This window comes from Dromaius novaehollandiae, chromosome 1 (assembly GCF_036370855.1).
Source record: "Dromaius novaehollandiae isolate bDroNov1 chromosome 1, bDroNov1.hap1, whole genome shotgun sequence".
Taxonomy (NCBI): Eukaryota; Metazoa; Chordata; class Aves; order Casuariiformes; family Dromaiidae; genus Dromaius; species Dromaius novaehollandiae.
Window position 1 is genome coordinate 23,898,249 of NC_088098.1, and position 22,539 is coordinate 23,920,787.

Sequence of the window (22,539 nt, forward strand, 5' to 3'; positions counted from 1 at the left end):
TGCCATAAGATCTGGGTTCCTACCATTTTCTCATAGGTGCAGTGTGGAATAGAACTCAGTTTCTATTAGAAACTTCTGTTCTGTGGTCTGCTTTATCAGACTGAAGCCAATTCCTGATGGCTGAATTTGTAGCCTGCTAAATTGAGGCTTGTACTATTTTCATCAGCCCTACTACCCTAGAACATCTGTCTGTTCAGGCTGATAATGGATCTAGTTCCCCAGGTCAGCACCTTTGAACTCCATTTCCCTTTTCTTTCATTTGTTAAACCTGTAGTTCACATCACTGCAATTGTAATTAGCTTTTCTCCCCCACAACATCTGATCTTTGGAAAGCTGGATACTCCACTCTTCCACTCTTGGATCTGAGTATACACCTCCACCAGCCAAGACTGCATTTTGGATAGACCAGGGGTACCATTCTCTGCTTCCTTCATTACCCAGTAAGGTCTCCACTGTAAGGAATTACAGGCACGTAGGACAGTAGGATGCTCCAACAGGAGAGATCACCTGCACTGAAATTTAGATGTACACTTCAAATATGTCCTAGGGGACTGCTTTCTCATAGATACCCCCCTAAAGTTCTCATGGTCATTACTCATTTCCCAGAGGTCCAGCCTTTACAAGGGCAAGCCTTTGATACATTTTTCACAATCCCACATCTGAAGCATGCCTTTGAGTAATCTTTGCCTCATGGTGGGCTGATGGGTTTTAATCAGAGCTTTTCTAACATCAGGAAAGCTTCATTGGCTTGTATCAGCTGAAGATTTTGGCTTCTGAATTCAAAAAGCAAAACTAAGATAATGTTGGAATCTTCCAGAATAAGCTGATATCTTTTTTTGTAGTGTACTTATCCTGTATTTCATGAATAATATCTGAAATGTATTGTTCTTGCAGTAAAGTTGGAAAGACATTTTCATTTTTCACTCAGTCATCTAAATGATCCATATAGATTTCAGTATGCTTCTGTGGAATTGTATTCCATTTTTCAAAGAGCAAGTTGTAAAATAATTTCATTAAATCATTTTTTTAGTATGTTTCTAGTATGTGTATGTAACTTTCCTACTTTCTTCTTTTAACTTGTTCTCAGTTTCTTCTACAGCAAATTAAATATACATTTCCAAGGGAATTTTCTGATTTAGCTTCTTATTTTACAATATTTATTTTGTCTAACTGCCTTCTCCACTTGTATACTGGAGCGAGAAAATTCCTTCCTGTATTGATGATTAAAAATATGCATAACCACAATAAACTGAACATTAAGAAACCACCCACCATCTCTCTTAATTTATAAGAAAATAGTTTGTAAAGAGGAAATCAAAGATTATGTAAGTTTTGTCTTGCCTCTTTTTATTTATTAAGTGAGTGTAAGAAAACTCTTTTTTTAGTGTAATAATTGGTACTTTGATATTTGTTTTTCATCACTGCTCTGATTGTATGGTATTGATCTATGCTCTGCTTTTATGTTGACTCTTCCATAGCTGGAGTTATGTAATGGCTTTCCTTTGCAATATTAGATCTTACTGGTCTTTCATAGGGTTTCTATTGAGTTTGCAGTTTTTCTTATTTTCAGTTTTCTGTTTTTTAACAGATGCTCTTAACATACCTGTAAGGATTTCAGTCAGTGGCACTGAACCAGCCCATTGTGGTACAGAGGAGTTCGAAACAGAAAACACAATATGCGCTTTAAATATACGCAAACAGACATCATGGGATGATTTTTCAAAAGCAGTGTGTCAGGCAGTGACAAACCATTTTCAAGCAATCACTTCTGATGGATGGAGGAGCCTAGAAGATCTGTCATTTAATAGTGCTGCAGAATCCAGCATTGGCCTCAGTGCAAGCAGTATATTATCTGTCAAACTAGGTATCTATAGTGGTATATCTTTATCTTAATAAAGAAAAGCAAAACTTACCAGGATTTTCATTACTTTACAAAATCTTACTCCATAGTTTTAAGTATACTTTAAACTACTTGTGACAGTTGCTTCATCTGTATTGTCATGACTACATTCATTTAATAAAACATTTTTATACTCAGATACTTATTCTTTATGTATTTTTATCTTTAAGTATCTTTACTTATTCTTAAAAGATACTTATTCTTTATGTATTTTTATCTTTAAGTATCTTTACTTATTCTTACTTATTCTTTATTTTACTGTGAAGGAATAGAATTCAATAAAAATATTTTAGGCTTCTGGATCTTTTAAATCTTATACCAAGAAAGATACTACCTACGAAACTTAGAACATTGCCTGCATGAAAGTATTATTTAGTTTCAGCTCTGTGGGTGGTATAATGGATTAAGCATTTTAATTTTGCTCCAGGACCACGAGGTCCTAGGTTAATTAGTCCTTTACTAAATTTAGCACTCCAGAGAAGGGATCTGTACTACATGTGAAACGAGACCAGTTAAACAGAAAACTAAATCTGTACAGTCAATCTTGACTGAGTTTCCTAAGCCTAAATTGAGCAGAAGAACTCCTGGTTTATGTAGCTTCACTTATCAAAGTAAAACAGAAACATCTTTAAAAAGAATCTAAATAACGAGGAAGCTGCCCAAAATTGAGAACTACTAGCAGTTGCATAAGATACTGGAAATTTGCATGCTTCGTCTTCAAACAAACAAACAAACAAAAAACCACTATTCATATTTGACTGGGCATATTTTCTTGTTTTATCTAAAGCGTAATATAAATATTTTACGTGTAAATATTCCTTACAAGCTAGCCTATTAAACTTCTGCCCTCATTAGTAGAAAACATCAGTATTACCAGTCATATGATGTAGTACATGGGACTGATTTATTTGTCAAACTGGTGTATGCACACAGTCTTTGCAGGCAACTGAATAGGCTTGGAGTATGGAACACTTTATATAGACACAGTAAATATCTTACTCATTTATTTATTTGTTTATTTTAAACAGGAAACATTTCATGGTCAACAGGCCAGATTTTTTCCCAGCCACCATGGGACTTTTTGAAGAGGAACAGAGCTGAGCATATCACAGTGTTTCTGTTGGGTAATTTTCAATTTGTAATTTTCAGTTTTGAACACTAAAATGCTTCATGAGATATATAATTTGAGAATCATTTGCTACTCTCTTTGTTCTTCGGTATTGTTTGGTCCTCTGAAATATATCTGGTTAATGAAATTACTTAACTAGATCTAAAAGGACCTACAAAATTTAGAAAATATGTTGGCATATAAAAAACATAATACTCTTTTGATTATATAATAATACCCATTTTACTTACATCATAGATAGCAATGACTCTGTTACTAGGTGAATGCCTTTAATTTCTTCACCGTTTGGATTTGCATAGCCTGTAGTTTTAGGAGGTTATTGTAGATAGTGTATGAAAAGCGTGTGTCTATCATAAATGCATATAAACATTAAGGTTTTTAAAAAGTTATTTGCTTATCCCTTTTAAAGGACCTCAAGAAGGCTGTCTAAATAGTGTGACTTATGCATCTATGATCCATCTTCAGACGCTTCAGAATTACCTCCGCCTCGTAAGTACTAAGCTAGCTTCTCTCCACATGCTATTCATATGTGAAAACATTTCTTTAGTAGAGCTGATTAAAAATATTGATCTTCTGCTCTATGAAAGAATGTCAAGATTTAAAAAAAAGAAAAGGGGTGAAAGAGATTATTTTAAAATAAAGATCCCTCTCATCCTTCCCTCAGTGAATGTAGTCACATGAAGGCATTAACTTTCTTCTTTAAATAGTTGCCATCTGATTAACTGAACTGCTTAGCAAAATATATTAAAAGCTCTGTGCTATCTTATGTGTTTCCAAAGTTATTTCATTCCAGTTTTTGATGGAAAATTAAGTTAAAATAAGTCATTAATATAAGCAGTTGAGATCTGATTTTTATTATCAGCTTTATGTATAAACCTGTGACTCTTACAAGTTATTTAATATCTAAAATGGAAGCATAATTGGGTAACATGATTTAACTTTCATAGATCATTTGTTTTAACATAGATAGTCAAATGAGAACTAGTTTAAAATCTGCATAAATTCTGCTGTGTCCTTTGATAGTATGTTATGCTGTGTGCCATAGGTTTCTGCTATATTCAACAATGTGCAGCTGCATAGTGACTTGAGTGTATTCTCTAACTGCTTATTCATATGTGTTGAATTTTTATAGCTAAAGTACTTTTACAATTAAGATAGTCAAATCCATTTTTATTCTACAGTATTGGTAACATGATCCTGTTTCAACTGGAAATAAAGTTGAAAGTGAAGGTGAAAATAATACTGAGTTCTTAGCAGTGACTTACGCTACTTTCTTCATTAATTTTAAGGTCATTCTGGTTTATCTAGTCTAATTCCAAATCCAGAAAATATTTGTCTGTGACTCTTAAACAGATCCTTGAATACCTGAATTTTACCTTGAATACTTGAATTTTTCAAGTTTTAATGATTGGTATAATGACAGAATAGTTTTTTGAATAGTTTTATAAATGAGGATCTTCCTTTATGAAAATATTTCAAAGCCCTAGTATACAAAAACTCCCTATTTTGAATCTAATATATAAGATTATCAGTAGTAAGGGTTATCACCTTCGACCTCCATTTGTCACATTGGAGTAAAAAATATCCAATTCTATGAATTTTCAAGTATAATTTACTGTCTGTCTGTAGGTTGAACAATACCGTAATGTCATCTTCCATGGTCCAGAAGGAAGTTTGCAAGACTATATAGCACATCAGATAGCGGTCTGCATGAAGGTATTAACATAGACATGTAAAGGACATTAGTTTGGAACTTAAAGTACACACCATTTCACTAAATCTATGAATTTTCAACACAGCAAAAACAAGTGGCTGCAGGATCCTTATGTGAAATAGTTAAAGTTGAAGTGGATGCTGGTTTCTCCAAGGAGCAGCTTGCAGAATTGTTCATCAGTAGTGGTAAGATTATTTCAGCAGGACTAATTTTGGTAACTTATAGGTGTATTTTTAATGGCACAAACAAAAGAAATATGGTAAAACATTTTGCACAGAGTGGGGCATGTTTTAACAGAACCTATAGTTTTCTAGGTACTTGAGGAATAATGATAATAGTCTAAGCTGAGACAGAACTAAATGTGATAATTCAGTAGGGAGTTCTCTGTACAGTTGATGCCATTTATGTAAAATAAATAGTTCATAATACGTTTTCTTCTGTCTCATTCCTTGCTCGCTTTGTTTGTGAGCCTTTAAGTTGATTGCAAAGGTTCAGATCTACTGAATCAGAAATGAAAGTCTATTGTTGCTTTATTGTAGCTGTTCTGATGTAAAAAAAAAAAAGTCTTATGAAAAGGTAAGTTATAATTATGACTTCTTTGGGAATCTAAGGAGGAGTGAAAAAGTAGTTAAAAAGCCGGACCACTTGTTTTGATATTTATTTACTAAATACTTATGTATGGCTCTGAGCCCAGCTGTTGGCACTCAGACAGACAAATGTTGTCATGTGTGTATTCTGACGCAGTACTGCACGCCAAAGTTGAATTTCTGTTAGTGTAAAGTGAAGAGTTTTCTCTTAGTGGATGTGAATAGCCACATGTAGGCTAAGTCCCATCATGTGGGTGCTCCACAACTAAATATTCTCAGAGTGGTCAGCAGGCTGTACATCTGAAAGGTTAGAATGAATAATTGGTAAGAATGAGAAGAATGAGAGAAGACAGAGCAGCCAAGGATGAATGACAAGAACGGGCAAAATTAAATAAGGAACCAGAAGATTGAGGGGACATGGATCAGGCAAAAGTAGGAAGAAGAACATGAAAAAAGGATAGAATAACACTAAAAGTGAGAGGCAAAACAAAATTTTCTCTGAAGGGCTTGTTCATATGCAGATTGTACCACATTCATGCCTGTACCTCATGCATTTGAGCTCTGATTTTTTTGTTGTTGCCATAGTAGTAATCGTATTGTACCCATACAGTGATAATATAACAGTCTGAAGAGAGATGCAATACTTCCTTTTCATTAGTACTTTTCAGATTAATTTTGGCTCAAACACAGTTTTGCTGTTTGAAAGCAGTTCTCGGCTCTATAGCTACTTTTGCCCCTTTGCAGCTTTCTTTTATTTTTTCCATCTCTATTTTATAAGGGTTAGTTTTCTGGGGTTTGGAGAGGGTTGGAAGGGAGGTCAGTGAGCAACAAAACCAAGCACTATAATTTGGGTTTAAACTTGGTAGTGTTCAGCCTTCATCCAAAGAAATGCTGAACCTTTCTCTTTTGTTATTCTGGCCTCTTCTAGAGCTCTAGGATTTTAACTTAACTTTTCATGCAGTATGGTCATTCGTGTTAGCAATGACATTATTAACAAAATCATGTTTCAGGAGTTACCAGCTTCTTGTATTGAGGCTGGGCTTCAGGCTTTTGAAACTGGTAAATCTATTGATCAGTCCCATGTGCTTCAGCGTTGAAACTTTGAGACAGACCGAGGTTTGAGATGATCTGCATCTACCGTTTTTTCCTCCTCAGTATGGACAGATCAGAAATACCAAGAGGACTTTGTCCTAATGCAAATGGTTTATTAGAACAAGCGAAATGGTGTGCAGTGTTCAATTCTGTTTGATAGCTTACTTCCTGGTGTTATTTTATTCCATGTTAATTTGTGTTCTTCCGGAAAATCCTGAGCACAGTTTGGAGGATAGCATGTATCAGTGATTATTCGTACTTGGCATTTTGAGTGCCACTACATTGCTGGGAAAGAAGAAGAGAATATTTAGTCAGAATTTAGCTAGGTTTTGATTTTTGGCGTGCAGGCCAGAAAATCATTCATGATCTGTTTTATTTACTAGCTTCTGTGTCTCTAGGAATGCTGCTTCTTTTGGAGGCTTGACTCTGTGTCAGCAACATACTTCTCTTACTAGTCTGTGTTTGCGTTACAGCAGTGTGTTGCTGGTTGAGTCTCTCATTTTTCTGCTTACCCATTTCCCTGTTGTTTGGCTGCATCTTCTACCATAGGAGAGTGCTCTCTCTCTCTCTCTCTAAATGGCTCCATCAGACCAAGAGGATAGTATTTGGGACTTGCTAAACAAATACCTATCCTTTCTGCTACCCAGCTATATCTTCTTAGTAAAACGCAGCAGTAATACTTAGGAAATTGCACATAAGTCAATAGCATTCATCAGCTACAGTTGCTGCAAAAATGAGAAAGCTTCCAATCCCAGGTGGTCTTCGATGAACCAGAGGAATTCAGTGAGCCAAAACCTTAGGGAGTTGTCAATTGGAAAAATCCTCAGCTCATAGCTTAAGAAAAGGTTTCTTACTATTTTTTCGTTTTGACTTCTGAGAGCTTGCACACAATCTTGTATCCCTCTCAAAGAACCTCATAAGCTCTCCAGCAGACGCATGCGAAAGTGGTCTCTTCTTAATGAAAGAGCATCAGAGCTTCCAGAAAAGCCTTTCTTTGCTTTGGCTTTTGCTTCAGTGGAATTGAGAGATCTGAAGCCTTTTGCTTGATCACCAAGTAGCACCAGTGTCTCTCCAGTTCAGTCAAAACCTGAAAATATTCAAAGACTGATCTCCATCCCCCTCACCTTCTAGCACAAATGCCTAATGTGTTATTGCCAAGCTTTAACGTGTGAAGAAATTTCTATTTTCTGCTGGAGCTCAATCATTTTATAGTGTATATACATTTTGTATTTAGAGAGCTTTCTTGATCTCTAGCAAATTTTTTTTCCTAAGCAAAACAAGACTGCACAATGTGATAACCCTGTTTCTTCCAGATTCCTTATGTGCTTGTGCTTTGTGTATTCTGTGGTGAAGATTGTGGTCCCTTCTGATTTTAGCCCATTAAATGATTTGAGTTTTTTTTGAATTACCTGCACAGTAACTGTGATTCATGTGTTCTTAGATGTTAGCCATTCTGATTTTGCCCTGTTACTCAGCTTTATCCTTAATGACAGTCTTTAATATCACCTTCAAAAAGTTCTGAAACAGAGCAAGGTGCAATATAGTCAAGGCAAGCCGTTTGTTTATTATTAATATTGCAGAAGCCTTCTTTGGCGGTTTTGTGTTCTAGGAACACCTGCAAAGGCAGTATCTTTCTAGAGCATAAGATCTTGAAATCAGAAAAAATAAATGAAAAGATTTGGAATGTGATAAAATGAAATACGTATAATTAATATATAATAATTAATTAATAAACCTTCTAGGTTCAGGCACTACTATTTGTAATTGTGTCTCAAACTAGCTGTGATTATTTGGGTCATTCTTCAAGAAGGAAGTTCTGAAGAGAGGGCAGTAGCAAACAAGTAGGCAGCCTCATAAAATGAATAGAAGTTTTTTATGCATGTGGAATATGCTGAATCCATTTATCACTGCATGGTGTAAAGAGTTCATGTTAAAAGTTTAAGAGTATTACAGCAAATGATAAGAAATGTTTCCAGAGATACTTTTGGCCTGCTAGCTTTTCTGCTGTGTTTATTTTCAGTGTGCTGAAATCCTCTGTATATATGAAGACCAATAGCCATATCAGTTTTTTTAAAAAAAAATAGCTTTCAATTTTTGTTTTCTTACTGTACAATATAATATTCTTTCAATTGTTTGATTTTATGTTCCTGGTTTTGAATGTGTTTTATGGTCTATCTGCTTCTGTGAAAATGTTAAAAAGGCAAAAAAGTATTTTGTTTCTCAAGCAGTGGTAAAATCTATATACATAAATAAAAATGAATTTTCCTAAGTAGATATCAATGTGGTTTTGTTTTTTTTTTTTAATATTTCAGCCTGTCTGGTCCCAGTTAAACAGCCTCCTGTAAGCAAGACAACCATTGTGATTTTAGAAAATCTGGAGAGAGCTTCTTTATCCGAATTACTAGGAGATTTTCTGGAACCTCTTGAGAGTCGTAGTTCGGAAAATCCTTGCACTATTCAAAGAGGTATTTAAAGAATTTGGGATAAAGAAATGTTTTTACTACATACAAGTTGTATTATAATACATACCAAATGGAGAACTTAGAGGAAAAAAACATCATTAGTTCAGTTTTTATGTATTATTGCAAATGTAATTGTTCTCAGCCAAATATAGCATACTTTAAGGGTTATTTGTTTATTTATAATTTTTTTTAAGTTTCTAATTATGTCAATGGTTCTTGCCTGTATGTAAAAGTTTTTTATGTTAAAAAAAAAAAAAAACTTAAAAACTTTGAGTATTTCAGTAAAATGTTTTATGGTTTATTTTTAGCAAATGGAGTTTCTGATGCCTTTTACTTTCATGAGAACTGCTTTTTATTGGGGACAGTCGCAAAGTGTCATCTTCATGGCTCTGACCTGCTGGTTCAGCAACATTTCCGTTGGGTCCAGCTTCGGTGGGATGGGGAACCAATGCGTGGCTTACTTCAAAGGTTTTTAAGAAGAAAAGTTATAAGCAAGGTAAGAACAACTAGAATCAGCTTCAGTATTTTGTCCAGCACCAAGTCTGTGAAATATGTACAGTTAAAATGTCAAAAGCTGAGCAGATAACTAAGTTGTTTAGGAAAATAACATTCTTTGAGTTTTTACTGAAAACAGAATACTAACTTCATAGCAAAAGCTACCTTCAAGTAAGCGAAACAAATACAATATCTATTTCAGGAATAAATGGGTTGTGTATCTGCAACTACTGTGCTCAGCCTCATATGGGAAGGTGTTTGGCCCTGGCTGATTGTCATAAATACACAGATAGGCTGCAAATAATAATGCAGTGGATACTTGCATATCCACTGCATGAAAACCTCCTTCAGTATTTTTTTCTCATCTTCTATGTGAGCACTACAGTAAAAATCTGTTCAGCAAATGTAAAATCTCTTTCTTAATGAATTTTCTCTATACATCTAAAATAAGCTAGTTGTGTGTTCTGTGTGTATTGTCCAATTTTTATGCAGTGAAAAGAGTTTTCATAAGCAATTCAAGGAAAAGAGAGCTGAAAATATATCAGTAGGGAGGGAGGTTGTTCTGAGCTATTAGGTCTGCGAAAGTTGTAACAAGAGGCCAGAAGATAGTAAAGATGGGTCAGTCTGTTTTTAAATAAATAAATAGAGGATGGGAAATAAAAAAGAAAAATATGGACAAAAGCAGAATTGTGGAATTTTGGAAATTATTTGGAAGAAGACAATTCCAATGTGATAGCAGCTATTGCAGACAGGTAGTGTTAGACATTGGGAGAGGGAGTTTAATCAGAACAGCTGCAAAGGAAGATAATTTTGGCAGCAGAGTTTTGGACAGGCTTAAAAAAGGAAATTGTTCTAGGAGCAGGAAAAACTGTCAGTAGTAAAGAGTCCTTGTCAGGAACAACAGACCTATTGTCAGTTCTAAGTGTACAGCTGTACAGGTGTCTTGGTTGCCCTTGAGGATGTCACATCTTGTATCCTGCACCACAGTTCTCAACTATGAAAATTTACTGACTCAAAGAGATTGTAAAGATGAAATCTGTGGTACCTGAACATTTCAGTTATAATGAGGAAAAATATTCCTAGATATTTTGTATTTATATTCTGTATTCCTGTTCTTGCTCTGGAAGAATAGCATGAAAAGTCTTATCAGTGGAACCCTAACAGAGCACTCTGAAAAATAGGAAAAGCAACTGCATTTCTCAGGCTACTTTTTTCAGGTGCATAGCTGTTTATCTTTAACTAATTTTTTTCCTTTATGAAATGTTGTTTACTTTTTTCCATGAGCTATAAATATTTAGTAAGCAGGAATCATTATGAGTGTTTGTATGGTTGAGGGTTTGAATGGTTTCCAGAAGCCTGGCAAAGGATGGGGGATAACAGTTGTGTGTATGCCGGAAGAGAGGACAGTAGCAGCCAGTTTCTTGCAGCTTACACCATAGTGCTGGAATGAGATATAGGCCAGAGAACGGTGCAACTAAAGCATGCGGCAGAATTCCCTTCCATCCTGTTGAGGAGGAAGGTTGCATTCTCAAGCCTCCATTGAAGGATATCTAAAATGTGATCTAAGCTTGTTTGTAAGAGGACAGGAACACTTTTTCATCCTAGATCATTCAAGATCAGAGAGAAGGACTATCTTCAGTTGAGCACAGGGCCAAGAGATACAGCAGTGCAATGTGCAGACAATTGGAGAAGCAGTGGCAACTTGACTTGATCAGAGAACAAGGTTGGATCAAACTTTTTCTGGCAAACTACTGTGGCTACCTGAACTTGCAGCAGCGTGTTAACAGATGTCATTTTCAGGTTATTTTATTTAGGCTAAAAACAGTCCTCAGTCTCATAGATTAGCGTCTGAGAATGTAATAGGTTTCTACCTCTGACTGAAGCTGAATAGAGTTTGGGTAATCATCTCATGTTTTTTTTCTCTAAAGCCTGTATGCTCACAGTGGCTATTTGGAGAAAAAAGCCACGTGTCTCTTCCTGTATCTTCCTTAATTAAATAATGAATACAAGTGTCCAGTGTGTTAGCACATTTTACGCTTTTTTTATACATGCATGTGCCATATGTAATCTCCAATGCCAGTTGGTGTGGGTCTGAAAATAGTGGATTCTAATGTTAAAAATAGAAGAAAGATTAATCTAAGGCAAAGTAAAACCGCATTTATCATTTGAACAATCAGCTATTGCGAAGATCCTTGCTCTTGTATTCTAATACCTTGTTTGTCCTTAATATTCATGTTTTCAAATTAAAAGCTTTTTCCCCTTATTTTAGAAATTTAGTTAGAATTTTTATATTTAGGAAGACAGTTTAAATGATTTTCTACATTAACATTAAACTGTTCACCTGTAGACTTTGTGTTAGTAGTTCAAGAAGCTTTGACTTCAGTGCTGGCAAATATCCCTAGTGCATCTTTTAATGTTTCCTTTAATTCAGACTGTTCCAGAGGATAATCCTAGGATTAGAATGAAGACTGTAATTTGGGTTTAGATGAGATACAAGATCTTTGTGGTCAAATAATTTTCCTTTAACAAGGCATACCAGAAAATGTAAGTCTTAGAGGGGGCATCTTTCTGTTATTGCTACGAAATATAAAATCAATAGAGGAATCTTCTGAGAACATGCCTAGATTAGACATTCCTGTTCAGTGTGGTTGTGTGTTCTTTTATATACCCTGTTTATAGTATATACATTGCATAGGATATGGGAAATGCCTCTTGTAATTCCAGTCTTAAGCACCACAGAAAAGGCAGTGCTGCCAAACGTGTCTCAGTTTCCCACAAGAAATTAGAAGCATGGCAGTTGGAAATTCAGTTAGATTATTTTACCTCAGTTTTCAACTGCTGTTTGTACGCATAAAGCTTATTAGTTCCACAGTAGTTTTGGCCATCATTATAAAGGTTCAGAAACTTTAAAAACTTTTCAGTTCTAGGCTGTAGAGAAACAGACCTGCATCTGCTAACATGGAAAAAAAGGTTACGTTTCAAAGAATCCCTGAATGAAGTACTGTATGCCTGTATGCCATTAACCAAGAACAGAACCTGTATTTCATTGCTGCAGGTATAGTTTTGGTCCACAGAGCTGTCATATACTCAGTTTTAATAGATGTGTACTGTTTGCTATTGCCTCAGAAACATTTCTTTTTTTAAATAATGTTGTTCGCCTTTTCCAAATATGATGCCCTAAGTCCCAAAGTTCTCTTTATTTTCAATTAAAGGTATAATGAAAACTTTATAAATGATCTTTCGGAAATGGGAATTAATAACTCTCACATGTTAGGAAATATTTTGTAGCACATATTCATTCCAAAATCTATGGTAATTCTGTCATCTTCACTTAAATAATTGTTTGACAAAAAAAAAAAAAGTCTTTTTAAAGCTTTTTTTCTCTTCACTCCCTTTCAATTTTCCTTTATTTTTATTTGCACAGTGATGTCTTAACTTTTCGTTATGAAAGCAGAATTTCTTTCAAATAGTCCTTTTTAGGCTTCCAGCAGTTATTCTTCAGGAATACATGGTTTTTTTTATCCACGTTTGGAAGTCAAGTGTTTTTGTTTCCCATCTCTGGTGTATATTATATTACATATAATATTATATTACATATAATATTGGATATTATAGGTCACTGCACAAATCTGTGCTAGCAAGATATTTGAATTATTTATGATAAGGAGATATTTTTTAATGTGTAGCTAGGGAAATACAGTTTACTACCACAACAGTTCTGTATGCTTGACAAAAAGGCTTGATTAGGTTTTGATTGTTCCTGGTTTTCATAATATCAACATGCTGGGGGTGGGGGGGACAACCCTTCTTGGGGTTTCAAGGAAAGTGTTCTTGGCAGAGATCTTAGATCATGTCAATCATCTTTTCTCTCTCTGTAGTTCAGAGGCAAAGTACCTCCTCCATGCGATCCTGTGTGCCAGATCATAGACTGGATTCTTGCTGTTTGGCACCAGCTGAACTCTTGCTTATCACGTCTAGGAGCACCTGAAGCACTTATGGGGCCGAAACACTTCTTCCCTTGTCCAGTGGTGCCTGGTCATGGCCAAGTGACAGTGAAGTAAGATTTCTGTTTCTTATTTGCCAATTAGATACTTACTATGAATGTATCAACTATATTTCCCCCCAAACTCATCCATTTGACACCAGCGTTATTTTCTGACACAGGAGCTCCAAACTGTTACTTGTACTAGAATGGCTAATTCTGCTCAACCCTTTAAGGTTTTTGTTCTTCATTTCAAGACCGTGCTGTAAAGAAAACTGTGTATTAGGGAACAGATCAAACTAAGTGATGTGAAATAAACCATGAATAAGGTATACTATGCATCTGTCTCTTATCTTACTCTTGAACCACGTCCTCTGAAATGTCTTAATCATTTATTTATTGGAATGACATTAGTAGAGGATGGAGATGTTAAGATTCCTTAACTATTCACTTCTGACTTTGGAATTTCTTCTCAGTGTAACCCTGACTGGATTCAAATGCTTTATTTTGAGATTATTACTCCATCCCCATAATGTCTTATATTCTTATGATAGTGATATGCCATCTGACTCTTCATTTTAATGTAGGTTTTTGTCCACCAATAAACAATTAAAAAGAACAGCTGCAGTGAGCATTTACTGGATGTTTCTAGTTTGGCAGCGTGATGGCTAACAGTGTAGTCACATAACTAGCAATAAATAGATTTCTGTAGCAGTTCACTGGCTGCTGCTATTTCAATCTAATTGAACAATAAGTCATAGTGGCAGCTGTTTCATCTCTTTGCTTTTGGAAGTGATAATTTAGGGTGTAGAACTATGAATAACTCGGCTGATGTACCAGGTTGTTGCCATTCCTCTCCTCTTGCCCCTCCTCTCCACTGTGCTGTCATGCTGCTTTTTGCCTTTGTTGGAGCCTCACTGAGTCAATTCATTCACTAACACAGTAGGCATCTATCCACAAACTGGGATTGTTCTGGGGTAGGTGAGGGGGTTAAATCTTGCTGATGACTAGCATTAGAGTTAGCACAAGGGAAGTGGTAGAAGCAGCTGGGAAGGAGGGAGATAGAGAATTTTCTTTGCATTTCCTTTCCATTTCCTCTTTTCCTTTCCATTTCCTCATTTCCTTTTCAGCTGAAATGAGATGTAAATTGTTTCATGCTGCATGCTGTTTCATGCAGCTTCACAAGTTCTGGAGAGTAGGATGAATGAATAAATGAAAACTCTAACTACAATTTCTTCTTGTTTCTGATCTGGAGAATTAAAGATGATGTTCCAACAGGAAAGAGTCCCTCTTTACAAGCTTTTTTTTTTCAGGAGTGGAGAGTGCTATACCTTTGGAAATACCAGGTATATCAAAGAATTGGGGACTTAATCAGGATGTGCAGAAATGAAAAGCAAACATAGGGCTGAATTTAAACAGCAGGCTGGAATTTTATTAAGAGAGGATGGCATTGTACAGCTATCCTTTCTTACAAGCCCACCAGTTGCTGACTGTTAGATTAGAATGGGCTCAGTTAATATTTGTTATCTTTGCTAGGTTTGCTTCTGACCAGTCATATTGGCAATACTGCAGAATGCCAAAAGCTTACACAAGCAGAAATCAACAGATAAAGCTGAGAGCTCTTTATTACTAAAATGAAAGCAATTGCTTACTTTAGTAGCTTAACTCAGCAGGCAAAAACAAACTGTGTGTACAGAGTGGTGTCTATAGCATCATCCTGAGGAAGCTTCAAGGAACATCTCAAATACACATTTTACGCCTTATTTTATTAACTGTACTAATTCATTTCCTAAGTAATGCTGGCTATGCAAGTAACTTTTATCAGACTTGTACCTCCACTTTGTACCAGCTATATATCATAAAAACTTAATCTTATACTTCATAACTAACGAAAGATGTGTGTAACAAATGACTCACGAATTCCAACTTTAAAAAGGCCTGTATTTTCTTTTTAACTAGCCAAAAAAGTCACCATAAACTTCTGGATAATAAGATAGCCTCGGTGTATCAACAGACCAACAAAACAGTTCATTTAAGTTAAACGGGCATTTTGGCCTTCCTCTTCTTCAGACAGATTTCTGCAAAGCTGAAATACAGCAGTATAGCCTGTAATTTCTTATAGACCTTCTTTAGCATAAGCCCTACGACTCTGTCTTATTATCTTCCTCCCATAAGGGTTACAAGAAAGAAGAAAAAAGAACAGAATTTGGTCTAAAACAGATGATCTTGCTATCTGTTATAGTTGTGAGCTCAGCTTCACTGCTGAAACTCCTGACCTTTATCCTTTGAGAACCATAAGCTGTAACAAATAGCATTTATTTATTTCCTAAGATTAATTTTTCACTCCTGTGCCAAAACAGTCTAATGCTTATAATCTGTGAGAAAAGCAAAAATCCCACAAGAGCCTTGTCTCATTGAATCAAATTTTTGTAATCAGACCCAGTTTCTAAACCAGACAATCTGGAAAATCCTCAGCATCCTGGAAGCATGGTTCACCATAGATCAAATAAACAAAAGGAGAGTAAGGCAGCTGTACGAATAGAAAGCTCTTTTAAGCTGGACAAGTTCGGAAATGGAAGAATACAGGAAAGGGTATGATCATAACTGAGTGGCTCCTTTTTCCCACTGTGGCAACAAATAGGCTATGAATGAACATCTGCTATCATGGAAACTTATCTCTGCACTGGCAAAGGTGAATGTTCTCTTCTTTGTGGACACATATCATTCTGGGATATTCTTGCTTTTATCCTTAAAATGGAAAGGATGTTTTATAGTCCTTATCTGAAGGAAGAAAAGCATCAGATGATAAATAGTTTTCCAAAGCAATCTGAAAGAAGTTAGGTCAAATAATGAACATTAAAAACAAAAAAAGAAAAGAAAACTGCTGTAATAAAATCACTTCCACTCTCAAATAGGGTACAGTAAGTAGTCCAAAATATTTATGCTTCCTGAAAGCACAAAATCTGATATGTTACCTTAAATATAAAAATTGTGGGTTTGGTAGTTTGCCCTGAAGGCAAAGGATTTATTTATTTATTTATTTGCCTCTAGGTGGATGTCCAAGTTATGGAATGCTGTGATAGCTCCCAGAGTTCAAGAAGCAATACTTTCCAGAGCCTCTGTGAAAAGACCATCTGTACCAGGACAAACAATAGCCAAAAAAGGTCCTAGCCAAGGTCAACAGGCTGTTGTTAAAGCTGCTCTCAGTATCTTGCTAAATAAAGCTGTTCTGCATGGCTGTCCTCTTCCCAGAACAGGTAACAGTGAACAGGCTGAAAGGCAAGTAGTTGTACACTGCAATTCAAGTGGGACTTAAACTGTTCAATACCTTAAAAAAAAAAAAAAAAAAAAAAGCTTCTGGGAAACACAATTTTAGTTATGATAGAAGGTGTATGGTTAAAACATCTGTTAAAATTCACTATCACTAAACTAAGTAGTTGTATGAGCAGTCAAATAAGCAATATTTGCAACAGCCAGTTCTTTTTAACATTGTTCTACTCTTGTTTCAGAGTTAGATAGTTATATAGCAGATTTCAAGGGAGGAAATTTCCCTTTATCCATGGTTTCAAGCTACAAAAATTGTGGTAAGAAAAGAGGTGAGAATGCTTCTTGGAGAAAAGTGAGCACAAGTCCTCGCAAAAAGTCAGGCCACTTATCCTCCCAGTCATGGAATAAGCAGGAGACAAATACTGAAGGTAAAGCTTTCTATTTGAATTCTGAAAAAAGGTGTGCTCTCATTCAAAAAAAAAAAAAAAAAGAGGGGGAGGGTTAAGCTGAGTAGATATGAATCTAAATTATTTACATGTCATGAATTAAAAATTCTCAATAAAACAGCATTTGTTTTTATGTTTGCTGGTAAAATGGTTCACTTTTTTTGTAATTATTTCTTTGTGACTGAGGTCATCTAATTAATTCTTTCTTTGTTTGTACTAATGCCCTTCCTGCTTGATAATGGAGTGGGCTGTAGCTGAGGTGGTGGGAAATTGAGCAATGGTTTCACCTCCTATGACCTGGAATGATGCTCTGTCATTCTCCTTCCCACTACTGGAGGAAAGGAAGCTTCATTTCTGTATAGTTTCCCTCCTCCACCCCTCAATTCTGCACCTGATTTACAATACACATAGAAAAGTATTCTTTTACATATACTTTATATCTTCATTACACTAATTTTGATGATATGAACCTGGCTAAAATAAATGTATCTATGCATCCTCACATTATACACCCCTTGTTCTGTGGTTTTAGATAAGTTGAACAGAATAATTTAGAACTCCTGGAATAGAAGGAAGATCTTTGAAGATTTTTGTTTGTTTTTCACTTTGCAGAAGATAAATATAAAAAATTCTGTGTAGCCAGAGATACTACAAAGTTTTTAAGAGGCTGCCATGTTATTTTAAGTATGCTGCTTGATGAGAAGACTTAGGATGACTGGGATTATGCGTGTGCATGAATATGGTATTGATATTAGTAGCTGACTCTTTTGAAATATCTTTTCATCTCAAGATCATAAGCCATCAGCAGTTTAGTACAAAAGGATAATATCTGGGTATGTGCAGTAGGAATTAATATTCTTTAAAAGTATACTTCTGTCTAGTAATAAAACTGAAGAATACCATATCCACATATTACATCCGACCAGCAGGCTTCTAGGAGACAGAATCAAATGGCTTATTTTGGCTTTCAGAAAATGATTAGGAAGACAGGAGAGTTAGGAAGGGTTAGAGAGGTGTTTTTTGCTTTGGTTTTTTTTTTGTTTGTTTTTTAATATTTTAAGGATAGTATGCTTCCAGCCTCAGTCACCTCATATAAAAAAGACTGAAATACCTGATGCCTGGTACATTTTAATGTTAAATTGAGCTATTCATTTCTTGAGCTCTTGTTCAGAGTGAAGAGTGCTTTTTCTGGCTTGCAGCTCTAATGTCCCACTTTTGCTTACTAGTTCTCCATTTGAATGCTGAACAAATTTAATCCTGCTAAGAGGATTTTGAGAACTCAGTAGGAACATAACCTGAAGTAGCATGATTGATACTGTATCTTGTACCTAAGGATGCTCTTGGAGTTCAGATAATATCTGGGAATACAAGTTATTTGGGGGTGTAAAGTAGTAAAAAACAGGATGGTGAATTTAATTTTAATAGCCTTTCATTTCTGACCATCAGAATCAAATGTTCTTTCTGATTACAAGTATGGTAAGTTATCTGATTTTTCTTAAATCCTTTCTTGTTGACAATAATTCCTGTTTGAGAGAACCGGCAGGTGTGGTTTAAGTGCCACGCTCAGAAGCCTCATGTGCTGTTTTCCACAAGAGAGTGAGCAACTCATGTCCCCTTTTGCCATTCTAGACATTCCTTATGGCCCTAAAGCTAATCTGAACAGTTTCAAGGGATGTATTCTGATCTTTGGCAGACCCTATTGATATAATAAGCCTGTAAGTGTGAACATGTTTTCCGTGTTCATCACAGATTTTAGAATGAAGAAATCGGCGCATGTGGTAATACACTAAAAAGTCCATGTTTCTTTTGTGCAGGTGTAAAATCTAAGACTGTGGTGCAACCAAACTGTAACAAAAGAGCTTCTCTCTCCACAAAGTAAGCTTTAATCTCTTGTATTTGTAATACTTAGCAAATCATACTGTAAATCAGAACATTATCTTGAACAGATGAAGAGTTTGTATTTGTTAATGTTTTTGCTCCACATCTGAAGAAAAAAATGCTTTTTAATTCTCCTTTCTAGGAGAAAATAAAATATGACTCCTTTAATATAATTTTAGAATCCATTTCAGTAGTTCTAACCTTGCAGCAATGCATGTTCTTTATGTATCAAAATAGTCTATGACTCGAGACTATTATGTAAAACTTTTATTTTGCCATGAAGAGCCAACCTTATGCTTTTTTTTTTTCCTGGAGTTATACTTAAAAAACTCCTCTGGCTCTTTTAGCTTACTGAATAGCAATTCAGAATTATATAGTACATGCATTTTAGTCTAAATGATACTGAGCTTCTCTGAGAAGTTTATGAATTAGCCAGAGGGAACTACATTTGAGACTTCACTTCCAATCTGAAATTTGGATTCCACCATATTCACAGGCATACGTAAAATCCTTTGTGCTTACAGTCTGCTTTTTTTTTCTTTTTAAATTGAAGTGGTTGGGATGAAGTCCAAAAAGGAGATGGTAATAAAATTAATTTGCTCCATTTAAAAAAGAAGAGAGATGTCTTTGAATATAGTTAGCAGAGGGATTCTGTGTTAGAATTTTAGAGTAGAGACTAATTTGCATAGAAAGTCTGTTATGATATAACAACTATTTACAACTATTGCTGACAATAAATTAGATGTTACTTTCTTTGCTTGAGATGGTAAAAGTAATTTTGAAGGAACTGACTATTTTCCAGAACTGTATAATATTTATTTTTTAATTCTGTATCATAGCTTAACTTTAATTGTTCTCTCTCTTGGTTTTGTTTTGTTTTACTAGATCTTCAGACAATGATCAACTGAAAACGTTAAATCTAGAGCAAAGGCTGTCCCTTGGTTCTGATGATGAAGTAGATCTTGTGCAAGAACTTCAAAGTATGTGTTCCAGCAAATCTGAGCCTGATATAAGCAAGGTAAACACAGGGTTTTAAAATAATTTACATCATTATCCTGTGCAGCTGTTTGCTACATATTTTAAATAAATTTTTAATTTGTAAATGCTTTTTGAACAGAAGAAAATTATTAAGTTATTTGGAAATAAGCCAGTGTCAATAAGTAATAAATTATGCATTTGAGAGAGTGTGTTCTAGTTCATTATATGTTATTTCAAATTACACCTTCACTGTCTTGTATATAGATTTTGCAGGGGAGGCTGAAATTTATGGATTCATAAATGCTAGAGACAGTAACTTTCTCTGCATTATTGTTCCCCATGTTACCTTTCATATTATCACTTCTTCCACTGGGAATCTGTTTTGTAGTCTTAAAAGAAATAGAAAGTTCTTCTTAATATTCATTGCATATTTGCTTTATTTAATGTAATCCTGTTAATCAAGCCAGAACTGGCTTAAAGCTACTCAACTGTGTAGGCAAAATTGAGTTTTGCTGCCCCAAGCAAGAAAGAATGGTTTGGCATAATTTTTTGTTCTTTCTCTTTCTTTTCTTTTTAGTGGCAGAAGAGGGTCCTATATGGTGCGGTAGGGGAAGGAGGCTGGCAAGAGCCACTAATCTGGGACAAAGTTCTAAGCTGGGGTGGGATTTGGGTCGTTATGGGAGGCCTATTGGAGCAGAAGGTGAAGGCTTGGATCTCTCTCTTTTCCTTCCACAGCCCAAAGCATCCAGCCCTCCTGTAGCCATAGCTATTTATTCTTTGACTTTCCCTCCCCTTAGCACAGCTGAAGTAGATAGCTATGATGGCAGGCTGTGTTCACCCTGGAGTAGCCAATCCATGTCTTCTCAAACACGGACAGAGCAAGCACTCTTCTCCAGTCCTCGGCTATTGTCTGCTTAGGCTGTGCATTATGTACTCTAGGAGCTCCCTAGACAAGTTCTCCTAGACAGTTCTTTTAGTTTTGCTTTATGTATTCTGTTTATTCATAGAAGTCAACCAAGTTTTTATTTACAAAGAAATGCTAGATTTGGGAAGATTTTTTTTTTAAAACGCTTTCCCTAAATCATTCGTTAAGTGTTTTTTCTTTCAGTACTTGCAGACCATAAGTCACATGCACAAAAGCTGGCCAGCTAATCCCTAGTCAGTTAGCAGGGATTTACCATATCTATCCTTGAGAGAATGGGATGTGTTTAAAGAAATGGTTACCAACTTAAAATTGTGTTTAATAACTTGTAAAATGTAATTGCTGGGTTGCTGACAATTCAAGAAAGCATGGGCTAGATAAGGAAGAGAATAGATGTCACTGTCTTTTGTTCAGTTTCCTCATCATGGGTGGAACCATCTGTGGTTGGAATTTCTGCTGCTAATTCCCTAGCTACCTGGCAGAGGCTTCTGTAAGGGTGCTGTTGCATGTTACGCTTTATGTGATCTAATTTCAGGCTGCCATCAAAATAAGTACTTCTACTCCTTCTATTTTGCCCCTTCTCTCTATGTTCCTGTCGCCTCTATTATGTTGGGATTGAGCACTTTTGCAGTTGTAGGGTGAATCAGATAAGCTTTCCCCAGCATAAAACACCTAGCTTTTGGAGACATCAGAAAGCCGATCAGACTGGATCTGCTGTTCTATAGTCACTAGCTTTGATGGAAAGTAGGAGGAAAGAAATGTTAAGAGCAGGAGGAGGAGAACAGGATCACTCCTTTTGGTGACATCCCCTTGAATTGAATAATATTCAGTGTGAAACTGCCCTTAAACTCCATTGAATGGTATTGCCCTGGAAATGTGTGCTTAATCTTCCTCTGACAGTAGTCAATGTTAAATCTATCTCTTTCTCTCCTATCTTCCACGCAAATACTCAAGAGTAAAGGAAAGATATATGAATCATTCTTCAGATATTTATGCATTGCATTGAACAGAAATTATATGTAAATCAAACCAAGACTCCAAAACTTGGCAAGTTGAAATATAATTTCTGCTGTGAATAATTAAAAAAATCACTATTTTCTCATTTTAGATTGCAGATTCTAAGGATGAGCTATTGATGTTCAATAGCTCCCAGAACAATCCTGTATATTCAGCAAGTGATACTAACTCAAGTAAAACAACATCACAAAAGGTAGGTGAATGGCTTTCATAGTAGAGACAGGGAATATATCTAAAGTTTCTCCAAAATCTGAACTCCTGATTGAATCCAAAAGAATTAGTGCTCCAGTGCCCTGTTTATTACAAGAATAAACTGTCATTACAAAGGGAATGATTGTTAGGAAACTAACTGGACACACCCTGCCAAGTTTCTTCCATGTGTCTCAATGGAAACTAAAGATTTAGTAAACAACGGATGTATTTGCTTCACAGTTTTTATGTTTACATAAAGCCATCTCCTTAGGCTAAGTCTTGTTAACATTCCTTCAACAATAAAAGTTACTCCCATCAGATTTTTACAGAAATGAAAGCTCCAAGATGCCCAGTTACAATTTTTTTTTTAACAATTAAAAATGATGTTTGCAAAAGCTCAAAACATTATTTTTTTAAATTCTTAATGTAAAATTGCTTGTTTATGGTTTATTTTTGTACCATCTTTCGTCGTGATTAC

General features: G+C 35.5%; 1 protein-coding gene across 1 annotated transcript in view; it reads left to right on the plus strand.

The window, feature by feature from the left end:
* Positions 1–22,539, plus strand: part of CTTNBP2 (cortactin binding protein 2) — a 94,177-nt gene that overhangs the window by 68,027 nt on the left and 3,611 nt on the right. Inside the window, 13 exon segments of the mRNA XM_026097351.2 lie at positions 1,589–1,864; positions 2,929–3,024; positions 3,439–3,518; positions 4,659–4,745; positions 4,829–4,928; positions 8,735–8,887; positions 9,193–9,380; positions 13,258–13,436; positions 16,413–16,618; positions 16,871–17,056; positions 18,889–18,949; positions 19,838–19,970; positions 21,961–22,062. Of these exon segments, the coding sequence (XP_025953136.2) occupies positions 1,589–1,864; positions 2,929–3,024; positions 3,439–3,518; positions 4,659–4,745; positions 4,829–4,928; positions 8,735–8,887; positions 9,193–9,380; positions 13,258–13,436; positions 16,413–16,618; positions 16,871–17,056; positions 18,889–18,949; positions 19,838–19,970; positions 21,961–22,062 (1,847 nt within the window).